The sequence below is a fragment of the Arvicola amphibius genome, chromosome 8, assembly GCF_903992535.2.
Source record: "Arvicola amphibius chromosome 8, mArvAmp1.2, whole genome shotgun sequence".
Classification (NCBI taxonomy): domain Eukaryota; kingdom Metazoa; phylum Chordata; class Mammalia; order Rodentia; family Cricetidae; genus Arvicola; species Arvicola amphibius.
Genome location: NC_052054.1, coordinates 8407592 through 8421240, shown reverse-complemented (window position 1 = coordinate 8421240; position 13649 = coordinate 8407592). Strand labels below are relative to the sequence as shown.

The 13649-nt window shown below is 47.8% G+C and overlaps 1 protein-coding gene across 1 annotated transcript in view; it reads left to right on the top strand.

Moving 5' to 3' along the window:
• Nucleotides 1-13649, top strand: part of Igf2r (insulin like growth factor 2 receptor) — a 90906-nt gene that overhangs the window by 36445 nt on the left and 40812 nt on the right. The window contains exons 8-17 of the mRNA XM_038338523.2: nucleotides 1112-1274; nucleotides 1426-1588; nucleotides 2376-2479; nucleotides 5863-6027; nucleotides 8215-8355; nucleotides 9319-9462; nucleotides 10659-10796; nucleotides 11361-11508; nucleotides 12202-12379; nucleotides 13114-13229. Of these exons, the coding sequence (XP_038194451.1) occupies nucleotides 1112-1274; nucleotides 1426-1588; nucleotides 2376-2479; nucleotides 5863-6027; nucleotides 8215-8355; nucleotides 9319-9462; nucleotides 10659-10796; nucleotides 11361-11508; nucleotides 12202-12379; nucleotides 13114-13229 (1460 nt within the window). The remainder of the gene's footprint in view (nucleotides 1-1111; nucleotides 1275-1425; nucleotides 1589-2375; nucleotides 2480-5862; nucleotides 6028-8214; nucleotides 8356-9318; nucleotides 9463-10658; nucleotides 10797-11360; nucleotides 11509-12201; nucleotides 12380-13113; nucleotides 13230-13649) is intronic.

Sequence of the window (13649 nt, the reverse complement as noted above, 5' to 3'; positions counted from 1 at the left end):
CTTGAGGTGTGTGTGTGTGTGTGTGTGTGTGTGTATGTGTGTGTGCATGTGATGTGCACAGTTGTGTGTGGTGGCTAGAGGACCCTGAGTGTTGTTCCATAGGAACTGTCTACCCTATTATTTTGAGAAAGCGTTTCACTGGTACCTGAGACTTGCCAGATTGGCCCAGGTTAGCCAACCCCTGAGTTCAGGGCTGCTTCCTCCCTAGCCTTGTGATTACAGAATGTGTGTGGTGTTGCGCATGGCTTGTTACGTGGGTCTGGGCATTCGGCGTGGGTCTTCATGCTTGGACAACAAACACTTTACTGACTGAGCTTTTTCCAACCCATATTTTGTTCTTTTAAGAGGGTCTTGCTTTGTAGGTCAGCTCAGGCAGATCTTAAACCTACAGTGTTCCTGCTTTAGCCTTTCAAGGGCAGGCACAACAGGTGTGCAAACTGGCTCTGAGAAGTTTGAGGGCAGCGGATGGTGGTGTTCTTGCATGGCAGTGTTCCCTCAGCCCCAGGGTTTGGAGCCACCCATGGTGTACCATTACCAGGGTGTACCGATTCCTCAGTGGTAAGGTTTGAGTGGACTTGCTAACTACGGCTTGGGTGTCACTCACAGTGACTGCAGTTGTTACAAGTCAAATGGAGAGAAAAGGTTAAAAACAAGTTGTAGATTATGCTGAGGTGGCCCAGTGGGCAGAGTGCTTTCTGTGCATGAGGATCTTAGTTTGAACTCCAAATACCCGTTTCTTTGACTTCAGTTCTAGGTGTGTTAGGAGACAGGCAGGTCCCTGGGTCTCATTGACCAGCCAGTCCAGCAGAGCAGCACTCTCCAGGCTCATTTGATACTCTTCCTGCAAAAACCCTCACAAAAAACAGGGTGGGAAGGGATAGATGAAGACATCTGAAGTTGACCTGTGGCCTCCCAATGCACACACACAGGTGAGTGCACCTGCACACACACACCTGAGTTTTAGTAAGAGTAATAGAATTAGATAACCAGAATGTGCCAGGGACAAGGAACAGAAAAACAAACAGTTCTAGCAGCCTGTGTTTGGTCTTTCCCAGAACATGGGAGGTGTGTAAGTGCATTGCATCTAAGACTCTCTGATTGCTCCCCGCAGGGCACCATTCCCAAACTCACGGCCAAGTCCAACTGTCGCTATGAGGTGGAGTGGATCACCGAGTATGCCTGCCACAGAGATTACTTGGAGAGTGAAACGTGCTCCCTGAGCAGTGAGCAGCACGACATCACCATTGACCTCAGCCCCTTGGCCCAGCAGGCCGGTATGTGTGGGTGCCTCTGTTCTGTCCTGTGCTCCACTGGAGGAGCCTGGCTGGAAGAGAGAGAGAGACGGGCTTGGGTGTGCTTAGAAGAAATACCATGCTTTCTGACAGGTGCCAGCAAACACTCTCTTCTTGTTGGTCCTTCCTCTAGGGTTCTTCTATGTTTCTGATGGGACAGAGTATACATTTTATATAAATGTCTGTGGGACAAAGGGCCGACCCTGTAATAACAAAGAGGCTGCTGTTTGTCAAGAGAAGAAGGCGGATTCCACCCAAGTCAAAATAGCAGGAAGATACCAGAACCAGACACTTCGGTGAGTGATTGTCAAGTGCATTGTATGTCCTTGTAGGCCATGACTTTAGCTCCCTCTTCCTCTTCCTTTACCCCGAGCACAAGAAAGTCAGAGCCTAACATACTTTCCTGTGCTACTTGGGCAAGTTGCCATTTGTCCCTGCAGTTGGGCAGCTTCCTGACTCTGATGAGAGTACATCTGTTAGAACCATTGCTTTGTAAACGTTTCGGAGGGAGTTTAGGTAGTTAGCACTTTATATGGCTATTTTGAAATTTATGTTTTTGATAAGTCTTTTTTTTTCTTTTTTAATTTCCTCTGGCAATTTGAGGACTTGAAATACCATTAGCATTATATACAAGTTTTAAATAGCTAAAAACCTCACTTGACATAATTCTTAGAGGACTTTAACTTGGCATTTGGCTTCCTGAAAGCAGTAAGAAGAGGCAGTTTTTGAATTGAGTCTTACACCAGATCTTGTAGAGGTGGTACCTTTGGAAGTTGCTAGTGAGGCTGTTTGATTTGTGGACATTATTCATGTTGAGTAAAGTCCCAGAGTGACAGCAAGAGCAGTCTGCTGCTTGCCAGCAAAGTGGCCTCCCTCTCTCTGGTCCCTTAGTACTCTACAGCAAGAGGCTGACAGCCTGAACATTCGGAACTCATTTCCGCAGGACGCTTGCCCAGCTGGCTGGAGAGCCTGCTGTTTTATGTCAGGAGGGATTTGTGGGTGATGTGCAAAAGGCTTAACAAAGCAGTTTTTGAAACCTCGAATTCCTTGATTCTGTAAAGCACTGTGTTCACGACAATCTAGGTACTCAGATGGAGACCTCACCTTGATCTATTCTGGTGGTGATGAGTGCAGCTCTGGCTTTCAGCGAATGAGCGTCATCAACTTCGAGTGCAACAAAACCGCAGGTGAGCGTGTGGGCCCTGCACACCCCGCTTTGTGTTAAGGGCTGGTGTGTGCACATGGGTCTTGACTTGGAAGGAGGGTGCTGAACAGCGGGGTGAGTTGGCTGCCTGTGGGCCTGGCCACCTCCAGTCCCCAGGTTTTTCTGTCACAGCACTATCCTCCCTGCCCCCACTCCTCTCCAGGATGCATACATACTTCCTGTTTCCATCTTCCTTTGCTCTCCATGTTTGTTTTGGGAATCTGCCCAGTGCTGGGCTTGCTGGAGAGAGTCTGTGTCTTGAATTCTGCTGCAGGCACACTCAGCAGAGCAGGCCCAGCAGAGGTAGCCTCATTCAGCAGCTTCAAGTGTGTGCCACTTCTTTCATGTCATAAGAAATTTTACAGAGTGCTAGATTGGTAGAGTTTGAATTTGGGAATCTTGGGATGCCACTGGGCGAGTCCCAGCTTAAGGCATGTCTCCCTTTGGGTGATTAGGGGATCTCTGAGTCACTGGATTGCTGCCTGCTCTTCAGGTCCTGATTTCAGACATTCCTGGTACCTGGAGACAGTTGATAAAGTTCTGTCATTAGAGAACTGTCTTGTTCAAGCACCTCTGGCTCTGCCCCAGGCACCTCTGGCTGCCTTCTTCCTCAATAGGCTCTCATCCTGAGACTGGGCCTGGTTTCCATTCTCATCGGTGTGCAGCGTGGCTGCTCCTTGAGGGTGTTTGTTTCTGTCTCTGGTCAGTCTTGGGTGGTTCCTGCATGATTCACAGTAGGATTTGGGAGCAACCACGGTGCCTGGAGTTAGGTTCTCATAACTCTGCTGGTTTCTAAGCAGAGGACCCTGAGGGCTGTGACTCCCTGGGGCCCTCTTCTTATCACTCACAGTGCTCGCATGTTTCCATGCCTCTTTGCTAAGGCTCTCTCCACAGGGGCCTGAGGGTGACAGATGGCGCTCAGGGAGTCTGCATACTAAAAATAGAGATAAGGGGTTTGTTTCTGAGTATTGGGAAAACTGCTAGAGTTGACCCACTGCCTGCAGAGCAAGTTGTTATCTGCCCGTACCCAGGGAGGCTGCAGGTCCTCCAGGTCAGTAGGGCTGTATAGCAGGAGCATGTAGCTGGTTCTGGGACAGCCAAGGGACAGGCGGCCAGAGGAGACTTTGCAGGATGAGGACAGTGAGCCTGGTGCCTGAATGGCTGTGGGGACCTTAAAGGCATGGACTGGGGAGCTGTAATTAGACCTGTGTCTGCTTGCCTAGACAGGCCGAATAGGAGCCTGGGAAGTAAGTCTTCTGGAGGTTATAGGTTGCAGAGAGGCTGACACATCTCATATAGGGTGGTGTCACGAGGAACCTCAGTAGGGCTGTGATGTTGTTAGGATTCAGGAATTATGCTGACCCCGTCACCTGGCAGGATGCACTCAGGCAGTACTCAGGCCATCCCAGGGTCCTATGGCTGCTAGGTCTCGTCATAGTCTGTACACAGGTGCAAAAGGTCCCTTTAAGAGACAAGCTCCACCCATTCCATCTTTCTTCCTGCTGTTCTTCTGAAGAGGCAAGCAGATCTCTGTCCCCTACCCCCGCACTCCCTTTATCTCAACAAACTCCTCACATAAGCTCTGTGTGCATGGAGTATTTGTCTCTTGCAGGCTGTGAGGCCTCTGGCCGAGTAGGAGAAACGCCGTAGCTGTTAGGTTCTTCCCCACATCCATATCTACTCTCCTGCTCTCCATACTCACCGGGATGGACCTTAGGCAACTTGCTTCTGTTCTTCCCTTGCCCACGAAGCCTGCTGTTGCTTCTGTGTCCTTAGCCAGCAGCCACCAGGCTGGTGTCAGCTCCTCTGGTCTCTCTCTGCTCAGGTCCGCCTGTAGTCCTGCTCAGGAGGGATGCTGGGAAGGTGGGGTCCTGGACTCCTTGCTGAGGTCTTGACCATGTAGATTGGAATTTACTGCCAAAACCCCTTTTTTTTTAATTACAGAAGTTTTCAATATGCAAGTAGGAAGAACATTACTATGAAATTTTATGTAGCTGCCTCTATAATGGTGGTTCTCAACCCATGGGTCATGACCCCAATAGGGGTTGCATATCAGATATTTACATTGTGATTTGCTTTTCTTTATTTTTTTTCTTTTTTCTTTTTTGGTTTTTCAAGACAGGGTTTCTCTGTAGTTTTGGAGCCTGTCCTGGAACGAGCACTTGTAGACCAGGCTGGCCTTACTCACAGAGATCCGCCTGCCTCTGCCTCCTGAGTGCTGGGGTTAAAGGCGTGCACCACCACCGCCCGGCTACATTGTGATTTATAACAGTAACAAAATTACAGTTATGAAGTAGCAATGAACTAATTTTATGGTTGGAGGTCACTACAACATGTGGAACTGTATTAAAGGATTGCATCATTAGGAAGGTTGAGAACAACTGTTCTATAACCATTATTAATGTTTTTCCATATTTGCTTTGCTTTAATGTATTAGTGCTTAGATTAATTTGGGATAGGTAAACTTTTAATCTTTCAATCCTAGTGAATTGATGCAAAATTTTTTTCCTTTTAGAAATTACACTTGAGAATTCATTTGCTTTTGGCTATAAAACCTAATTTCCCTTTTTGTTAGAACATGACTCTGCCCAGAACATGACACCTTAAGGATGCAGGCAGACATGTGGGAGGTGCAGCCAGCTGGGATTGTGAAACCACCAAGGGTTTCACACCAAGGGAAAAAAAGGGCAGCTTTGTTCCAGTGGCCCACCAGCTGGGAACGGCCAAGGGATAGGGTTTCCAGAGGAAGGGCCAGTGCTTTGCCTGTCTCAGGCCCATGAAGAGAAGAGCCGTGCTGTTCTGTGCAATGGATGGGGCCTCGGTGGGTGGAGGAGGGGTGGTGTTGACTCTAGTGTGACCTTACAGACACATATCCTGACAGCATTGGGAGGTATTTTGGTCATGTGAACTTTATGGTCATGTGAAACCCTGCCATGCTTTATCTGAAGTAACCGCGCAGAATCTCCGTGCATTTGCCTCCATTTGCCTCCATGGTGCGGGTGTTGGGGGAACCTCAGATCTTGCTCTAGGTCTGTCCTCTTTCCTCCGTATGCCTGGTGAGCCCTTCACAGCATGACTGCCGCCTGGAGCCGCGCTACCTTCCCTGTGCTTGGTAGTTCTCCTCCCATCTCCTCATTGAGAGACTGAACAGTGTTCCAAGCCTGGAGAGTCTCTACCGCTCCGCTGTAAGACAGGACTGCAGCGTGACTGTCAGCTTTATTGAAGTCATTCTAATCTCCAGACAGCTATCTGGACCACACCGCTGGCACTGGTCCTCATTTCTGCTTCTTCCCTGGCTCTTCAGAAGTCCCTGGGTTTGGGTCACATCACTGAATCGAATGTTCTCCTATGGCATTGCATGTGCAGGTAAAGATGGAAGAGGAGAGCCTGTGTTCACAGGTGAAGTGGACTGTACTTACTTCTTCACGTGGGACACTAAATATGCCTGTGTCAAAGAGAAGGAAGATCTCCTCTGTGGGGCTACTGATGGCAAGAACCGTTATGACCTGTCTGTGTTGGCTCGCCACTCAGGTATTGCTTTCCTTTTTGGGGACCACAAGGTATTTGATCCCAGTGGTTTGGGGGAACATTTATAATTGCCAGCTGAGTCATAGACCCCTTCCTTCTAGCAGTAGCACAAACTATAAGGAACACCGAATTAAGACGCAACTACTGGCATCTAAGCCCCACCTTTTGTAGTTGAGTTGTCTTGGCTCTCCTTACCAGTTCACTTGGAACTTCAGGGACCAGCTATGTCAGGCCTTGTGCTGTGTGCTTTGAGACAGTTTTCTCCAGCAGCCTTTTAGGGCAGTGATTGCATTTAACACAGGGACTGAGGGGATTGGTAGAGCTGGGGCTCCATCATGTCTACAGCTTGTGTTCTGCCCTTTTGTATGCTGTCTCTTTGCTCCCACTGAAAAGGGATCCGCATGTCCCTGGTCTCTAGATCAGGGAGGATCGTCCAGCATGGATGGTGTTGTGCCCCACAGTGTATGTCAGTATGAAGGTGTTCATCATAGAGACTGGTGTACGTTTGCTAGGTAGTAGGCACTGGGAAGATGTGAGATGACTGAATACTGCTGAAGCCTCCCGTGTCAACTGCCTTCTTGGGTGGCATCTTGCCTAAAAGAGGTGAGGTAGATGAGAGCTTATGCCCAGAAATACCTGACCCTCCTGGGGGATTTCTGGAGTAGGTTAGTAGGAGCCTTGCATCTCTTAAGATAGAATTAACTTGCATCAGTATCAGCTGTAGCTGCCTGCCCCATTGTCTTTGGAGTCCCATCTGTGTGAAAGCACTGTTGGAGGAATTCAGGGTCCACAGTAAATGATCTGTGTTAGCTAATTGCTTCAGGAGTAAGGAAGTCATCTTCCTGGTTTAGTAGTTAAGCATCCTGGAAGCTGTAGGAACACAGGAAATTTCTATAAAAGTTAAAATAGCTTCAGGAAGCCGTGGTGAATCCCAGGTATATGTGCTAATGAAAGGGTGGGTTTCTGCAACGTGGAAAGAGCTCTGATTTCTGAATAGAACCCTGTTAAGACTTGTGTAGCTCAGCAATGTGGGCTTCAGGAAGATTGCCAGGTGCTGGCCTTTTAAAGGAAGGGCGAGTGTGGTGGGAGTCTGTGGTGTGTCCCCCCCCCCCCCATGGTATACTTCTGAGCCACACACAGCAGTTTTGTTCTTTTCTCAAGGGAAGGGGGTATATTGACTACGTGTAGTTCAGGAAGGGATATAGTCTGTCATGGCAAGGAGGGCTTGGCAGCAGGAACATGGACGGCTGGTCCCATTACACCTGCAGTCAGGAGCAGAGGGAAGCACAGTTGTTTTTAGTTTTTTAAATTTTAAGTATCAGTTTGTTACAAGGCAAACTAGGATCTTGAGGGATGATGCAGAGGTACACTAATTCCCTTAGCAGATCTTGTACCACTGCCTGGCTTTGGAAGAATCTGAAGGGTTTTAGTTGAAATCTTTCCATGCTGCTTCAGAAAGCCCTGCCCTGGAGCCTGTAGCCCACGCCCGCTCCAGCTGATGCCCACCTTGGGAGAAACTTGGGCACACACACTGTCTTTCAAGGCTGTGGACTTGGGAGCCTAGCTTTCCAAAAGCATTGCGTGTTGTCACTGGCAAGCTGTGCCATTTTACTTTTAAGTCCTTGTTGCCAACTTGCCAAGGGAACATTTCTGATAAGAATGTCTGCCTGTGTGTTCTGCAGTGCCAATTTGTGGGATGGTAGGCCCGTTCTCAGGACTCTTCTTTACCCAGTGTCCTTACCCCCAGCTCCTCCCCTCCCCACTTCCCATCAGCACCTGTTCTTTTGTATTCAGTGGAATCCTCCTCACCTTCTGTGAGCCAGCCTTCTGCTCCAGCCAGCCTGTGTAGAAGAAGTAGTAGCTCTCTTAGCTGCACAGGCCCTTGTGTTGTGACCTGAAGCTCACCATGTGACCATTGCCCTTCCACCAGGCTCAAGACAGTGACTGACCTTCTGATGTGGTTTAGTCTTTTGATTCTGTAGGGTGTGGGAGAAGTTTGTGGTTTCATTCTGCAGAAAGCAGGTTGAGGGGGGGATGAATGGTCTGTCCCTGACACTCTCAGTGACAAAGTGGGGATGCCATGACTTTCTGTGGAGTGCTAGGGGTCTGACCTTGACTTAGTCACTGTTTTAAGATGTGACCATCAGAAAAAAGTCACTAAGGACTAACAGATGTTGGGTTTGGTTGCAGAATCGGAGAAGAACTGGGAAGCAGTGGATGGTGGCCAGGCTGAATCAGAGAAAAAGTATTTCTTCATCAATGTCTGTCACCGAGTGCTGCAGGAGGGCCAGGCCAGGAGCTGTCCTGAAGATGCTGCTGTGTGTGCTGTGGGTGAGTCAGTCGGAGGGGAGTCCTCTTTCTAATAACCGCTTCCCTGGCAGAGACTTAGAAGGTAGTCTGCGTAAGCCTCCTGCCTTTGGATGTAGATATTAAGGATGATTAAACGTTCTACAGTTTCAGTGTCAGAACCAGTGTGCCCTGCAGTCCTGTGGTCAGTAGAGGTGCACCCAGGCAGCAGGAGCCGTGTTAGGAAATGCTCAGCGTCTGGCTCCATCTTGTGACCTGAAGAATAGTATTTCCAGTGCTCAGAAAACTAACTGAATTCTCAGCAGCCTTGGTCACAGTTAGGGGAGCCTCCAGCTGAGCAGCCTGTCGGGTTCTTGCTGTCTCTGTTGATCTCGTGTGTCACAAGAGCTGTGTGTCAGCTATGGCGCAATTTGAAAATGCCAGGAAGAGACTCTGTTAGGAACACAGACGCGAAATTAGGCTTAGTCGGATTTGGGGATTACCCTGGTGTTCAGAACCAGAGATGTGTCTCAAAGTAAGTGGTGTTTGTTCTTGTCTTACTAAGGACTCAGGCATAAACATCTTTGAAAAGCAGCTGAACCAGTAATTCAGTGTGGGTGCCACATGTGTGTGTTTCTGCTTGGTTGTGAGTAAAGCCTGTGGTTTGGCTGTGCTTTCTAGCATCCTGTGTCTCAGGGTGGCTGAGGCCCTAGGCATTGGAAGAGTGTTTCTCACAGACAGTGATGGTGCACACACCAGCCTGTGTATAAGGTGTCTTTGGGGGAATCCTGCATGTCAGTCCCAACCTGTCCCTGTGGAGTCAGGAGGTGGTCTTAGGTGACTGTTTATTTTTTCTTTCAAGAAAACCTGTTTCCATTCTAGCAGGTCAGGTGGGCTGAGAAGAGGCTGTGGTACCCTGCTGGCATTTGGCTGAGTTTTGGTGTAATTTTATGTTTATGCAATGAGACTTTTCCAGCATATCTTATGTTCCCCCCTTCTTTTTTTAAGATAAGAATGGAAGTAAGAACCTTGGAAAATTTGTTTCTTCTCCTACAAAAGAGAAAGGACACATGCAGCTCTCTTACTCTGATGGTGACGACTGTGGTAGTGATAAGAAGATAACAACTAACATCACACTCGTGTGCAAACCAGGTACAACTAACATCACACTCGTGTGCAAACCAGGTACAACTAACATCACACTCGTGTGCAAACCAGGTACAACTAACATCACACTCGTGTGCAAACCAGGTACTGTCCCAAGAGAGGCGTGACCACGGTCCCCATCAGCTGCAGTGGGGTGGGGCGGAAGGGGCAGAGCTGAGCACCACCAGTTCCAGTCTCCGCTGATGGGAATAAATAGATTAGATTTCAGCCTAGAAATGGAGAAACCATATGCTGTCCTCAGGAAGTGGTGTTGACATTTTTCAGGAGAGTCGTGAGTCTCTCTGCATGATATCCTGTTCTTAAGACCTGAGAGAGGATAAGGGGTATGGAATGCTGAACTTCCTTGGGAGGGGTCATAAATGCTTTAAAATGTTTCCTTGATCTCACCCTTTCAACTGTGATTACCTCTCACTGAACTGAAGCGTTTCTGATCCTTTTGCTAAGATCTGCATCTGTGCATGTATTTACTGTTCTCAGAATGCTGTGTTTGTGCATTCCATGCTTCACAGTTCTATTTATAATTTCTAGGGATTTCCTTATTGACATGGCACAGTCTTAACTATTTTAAAACATTTCACTGCTGGGAGTTTGGATGCTTTACATCCTCTCTATAGCAATCCTGTAAAGTTTCCTTTGTATAAATTCCCAGCCGTGGGAGAAGGTCACATGCTAGGACTATTTTGTTTCTTGTTTTTTTTTTTTAAATTTTTTTAAGTTTTTTTTTAAAAAAATATTTATTATGCATACAATATTCTGTCTGTGTATATGTTTGCAGGCCAGAAGAGGGCACCAGACCCCTTTACAGATGGCTGTGAGCCACCATGTGGTTGCCGGGAATTGAACTCAGGACCTTTGGAAGAGCAGGCAATGCTCTTAATCGCTGAGCCATCTCTCCAGCCCTTGTTTCTTGTTTTATTTTGGTAGAACATATTTCCACCTTCTGAGTACTGGCATTATTGATAGGTGTATGCTACCATGTCTGCTTTATGCAGGGCTGGGGTTGAACACAGGACTGTGTGCATGCTAGACACACACTCTACTAAATGGACCACATCCCCAACTCTTTAGGACCATTTTGTAACCTTATCTTTCCCAGGACTTTAAAAACAGCTAGAACAGGGAAAATTATTAGAACCAGCAGATTCGTGGTTGATCTCCCTCCTCCCCTTTCCCTTTGACAGGTGATCTAGAAAGTGCTCCAGTGTTGAGAACTACAGGACCTGATGGTTGCTTCTATGAATTTGAGTGGCACACAGCTGCTGCCTGTGTGTTGTCGAAGACAGAAGGAGAGAACTGCACGGTCTTTGATGCCCAGGCAGGTGTGTGCCTAAGCAATGTCTCTGTTGTCTAGTGTACCTTGGGGCCACAGAGAGCTTTTGTTAGCAACTTATACAGCTGTTGGAGGCACTTGTTTTAGAGCTCTGTCAGTGCTACTGAACTAGAGTGCCAAGCATCTTTTGTTCTTGTTTGAGCTGTGGCAGAGCCCATCTTGACTTTGTAGCTGGGCTGGATATCCTTGAGCAAAAGGAGATCCACACCCACATTTGGAAGCCTTTTTGCGTGAATCCTAGGCAAGAACCCCTTGTTAGGGGACTTTACAGAAAACCCTCACAGTCTGGTCATCTTGCTGGGATATGCCGTGTTTGTGGGATCTGGAGCTGCAGGCTTTAATAGGGTTTCAGAGTTCCCACAGTGAGAAAGGCAGTGGCGAGGACCTGTGTCCAGGGAGTCACTGCAGTCACTGCAGGAACGGCAGCAGAGAGGCACAGTGACCTTCCTTCCTCACTGTCGTTCTGCCCTGCAGTGATTGCTCTCGGAGACCAGTGTGCTCGCCACTCTCCGTGTCCTCACTGGCCTAACAGACGTCCCTGTTCCTGTTTTAGGGTTCTCTTTTGATTTGTCTCCTCTCACAAAGAAGAATGGCGCTTACAAAGTTGAGACAGAGAAGTATGACTTCTACATAAATGTTTGTGGCCCTGTATCCATGGACCCTTGTCAGCCAAACTCAGGGGCCTGCCAGGTAGCAAAAAGGCAAGTGATCTCTCATTGTGATTTGTTCCTTGGTATTGTGCTAGTGTGTGTTTCACTGAGTTAGGTTTCCCTTGAACATAATTGTTTGACAAGCATTTAAATACTGAAGAGACCTGGTCAGAAAAACCTGCAGGATGCCAGGAGCTGAACTTCCCAGAGAAGAGGCAAGCCTTATCCTAGGGAGTAGAGAGGTCTGGGCTCATTTGATACCTACTTCTGTGAACTTTGAGCTTTACACTTCATACATATACATATATGTATTTCTCCTTACTGAGTGGTGTTAGTTGTAATGAAGTGAGTTGCACTGTAAGCTAGTAGTGCTGAGAGAAAGTTGGGCTTGTGTGTGTGTGTGTGTGAGTGAATGTGTGTATGTGTGTGTTGCTTTTTTCCTCCTACTGTCAAAAGAGCTGCATATGAGATTCCCAGGTACTGCAGTCTCTTGGTCCTGACCATGCAGTTGCCCCCATTTGTGCATCCTTGGCCAGCTCCTGATCCATGCACTTCCCGAGTGACTTTTTTTTTTTTCGAGACAGGGTTTCCCTGTAGTTTCTAGAGCCTGTCCTGGAGCTAGCTCTTGTAGACCAGGCTGGCCTCGAACTCAGAGATCCGCCTGCCTCTGCCTCCCGAGTGCTGGGATTAAAGGCGTGCGCCACCACTGCTCGGCCCCGAGTGACATTTCTGTATTCACTTTAGTGATAAGAAGTCTTGGAACCTGGGGCTGAGCAATACCATCCTCTCTTACTATGATGGGATGATCCAGCTGAGCTACAGGGACGGCACGCCTTATAACAATGAAAAGCACACACCGAGAGCCACACTGATCACCTTTCTCTGTGACCGAGACGCTGGAGTGGGCTTCCCAGAATATCAGGTGGGAAAAGTCTCAGGCAGTTGGCCTGGGCAGAACTGGGCCAGTTGCCTGCCCTTCCTGTAGAAACTGAGCTATTATTAGTCTGTTTTTCTGGCCAGACCATCATGTAATTAGTCCTTTTGCAGTTCTCAGGGTGCCTAGGCAGTATTTAGTCACATGTTAAGCTGCATATTCAAAGGCCCATCTATCTTAATGCTAGTCCACAGCCCTGTTTGTTCTTTTAGAAAACTTGCAAAAGCTTAAAAAAAAAAAAAAAAACCCTCATTTTTCCCTTACCAAGATGCCATTATAGTTTTGACGAGGCCGTCTTTTTAGTAACTTTTACTTAGAGTCATTTTTCTTTTTAAAGCTCTTTGCATAGTATCTCCTTTTCGTCTTCCATTCTCAGCTTCTGTTACTGGAGCAAACACATGGGTGTGCCGTTTAGGAAAGGGTTATTTTGCCACCCAGTCTTGTAGGTTTCAGTCCGTGGTTGGTTGGCTCATTGCTTTGGGCCTGACAGTGAGTGAACCATTTACTTCACAACCAGGAAGCACAAGAGAACCAGGAAGGAACTAGAGAGCTAAAGAGCTACTCTGTGCATGTCTGCTTCTCCTTCATGCACGTGTTTGAAGGTTTCATCACGCTCCATAGTGTTGAGCTAGGGCCAGGATTCCCTGGGTGGTCTTTGGTGGATGCTCCAGATGTAGACTCCAGCCGTACCCTTTCATGTTTCCTTCTTGTCCTGGGATTAGGAAGAGGACAACTCTACCTACAACTTCCGGTGGTACACCAGTTATGCCTGCCCAGAAGAGCCCCTGGAGTGCATGGTGACAGACCCCTCCATGATGGAACAGTATGACCTCTCTAGGTGAGCAGACCCAGCAGTTGGCCATGGGCCTTCCTCAGGTGTAGTTACTGGTGAGCAAATGGTTTAGTTGATGGTGATAGGCATTGTGTTGGCCTCAGGGTGCAGGACCAGGAAAGGCATCAGAAAGGAGGTAGATGTAGTCTGATCTCACTACCTTTGTAACAGTAATTGATCTTTGTCACAGCAAAGACTTAATGTGTAGCTTCATTGTCTAAAATGGTAGCTCAGTGTGTGGTGGTGGTGGTGGTGTGTGTGTGTGTGTGTGTGAATTCTGAAGGGTCCTCTGCATGTGGAGCTTCAGAATGTCAGTGTTATGGCGTGTCCTGTGGTTTGATTAAAGTGTGTCTCCCTTGAGAATGTCTTTATTTCTCTAATGAGTAAGCATTAACAGCCCAACCTTATCTGGTTCGAAGTTGTAAA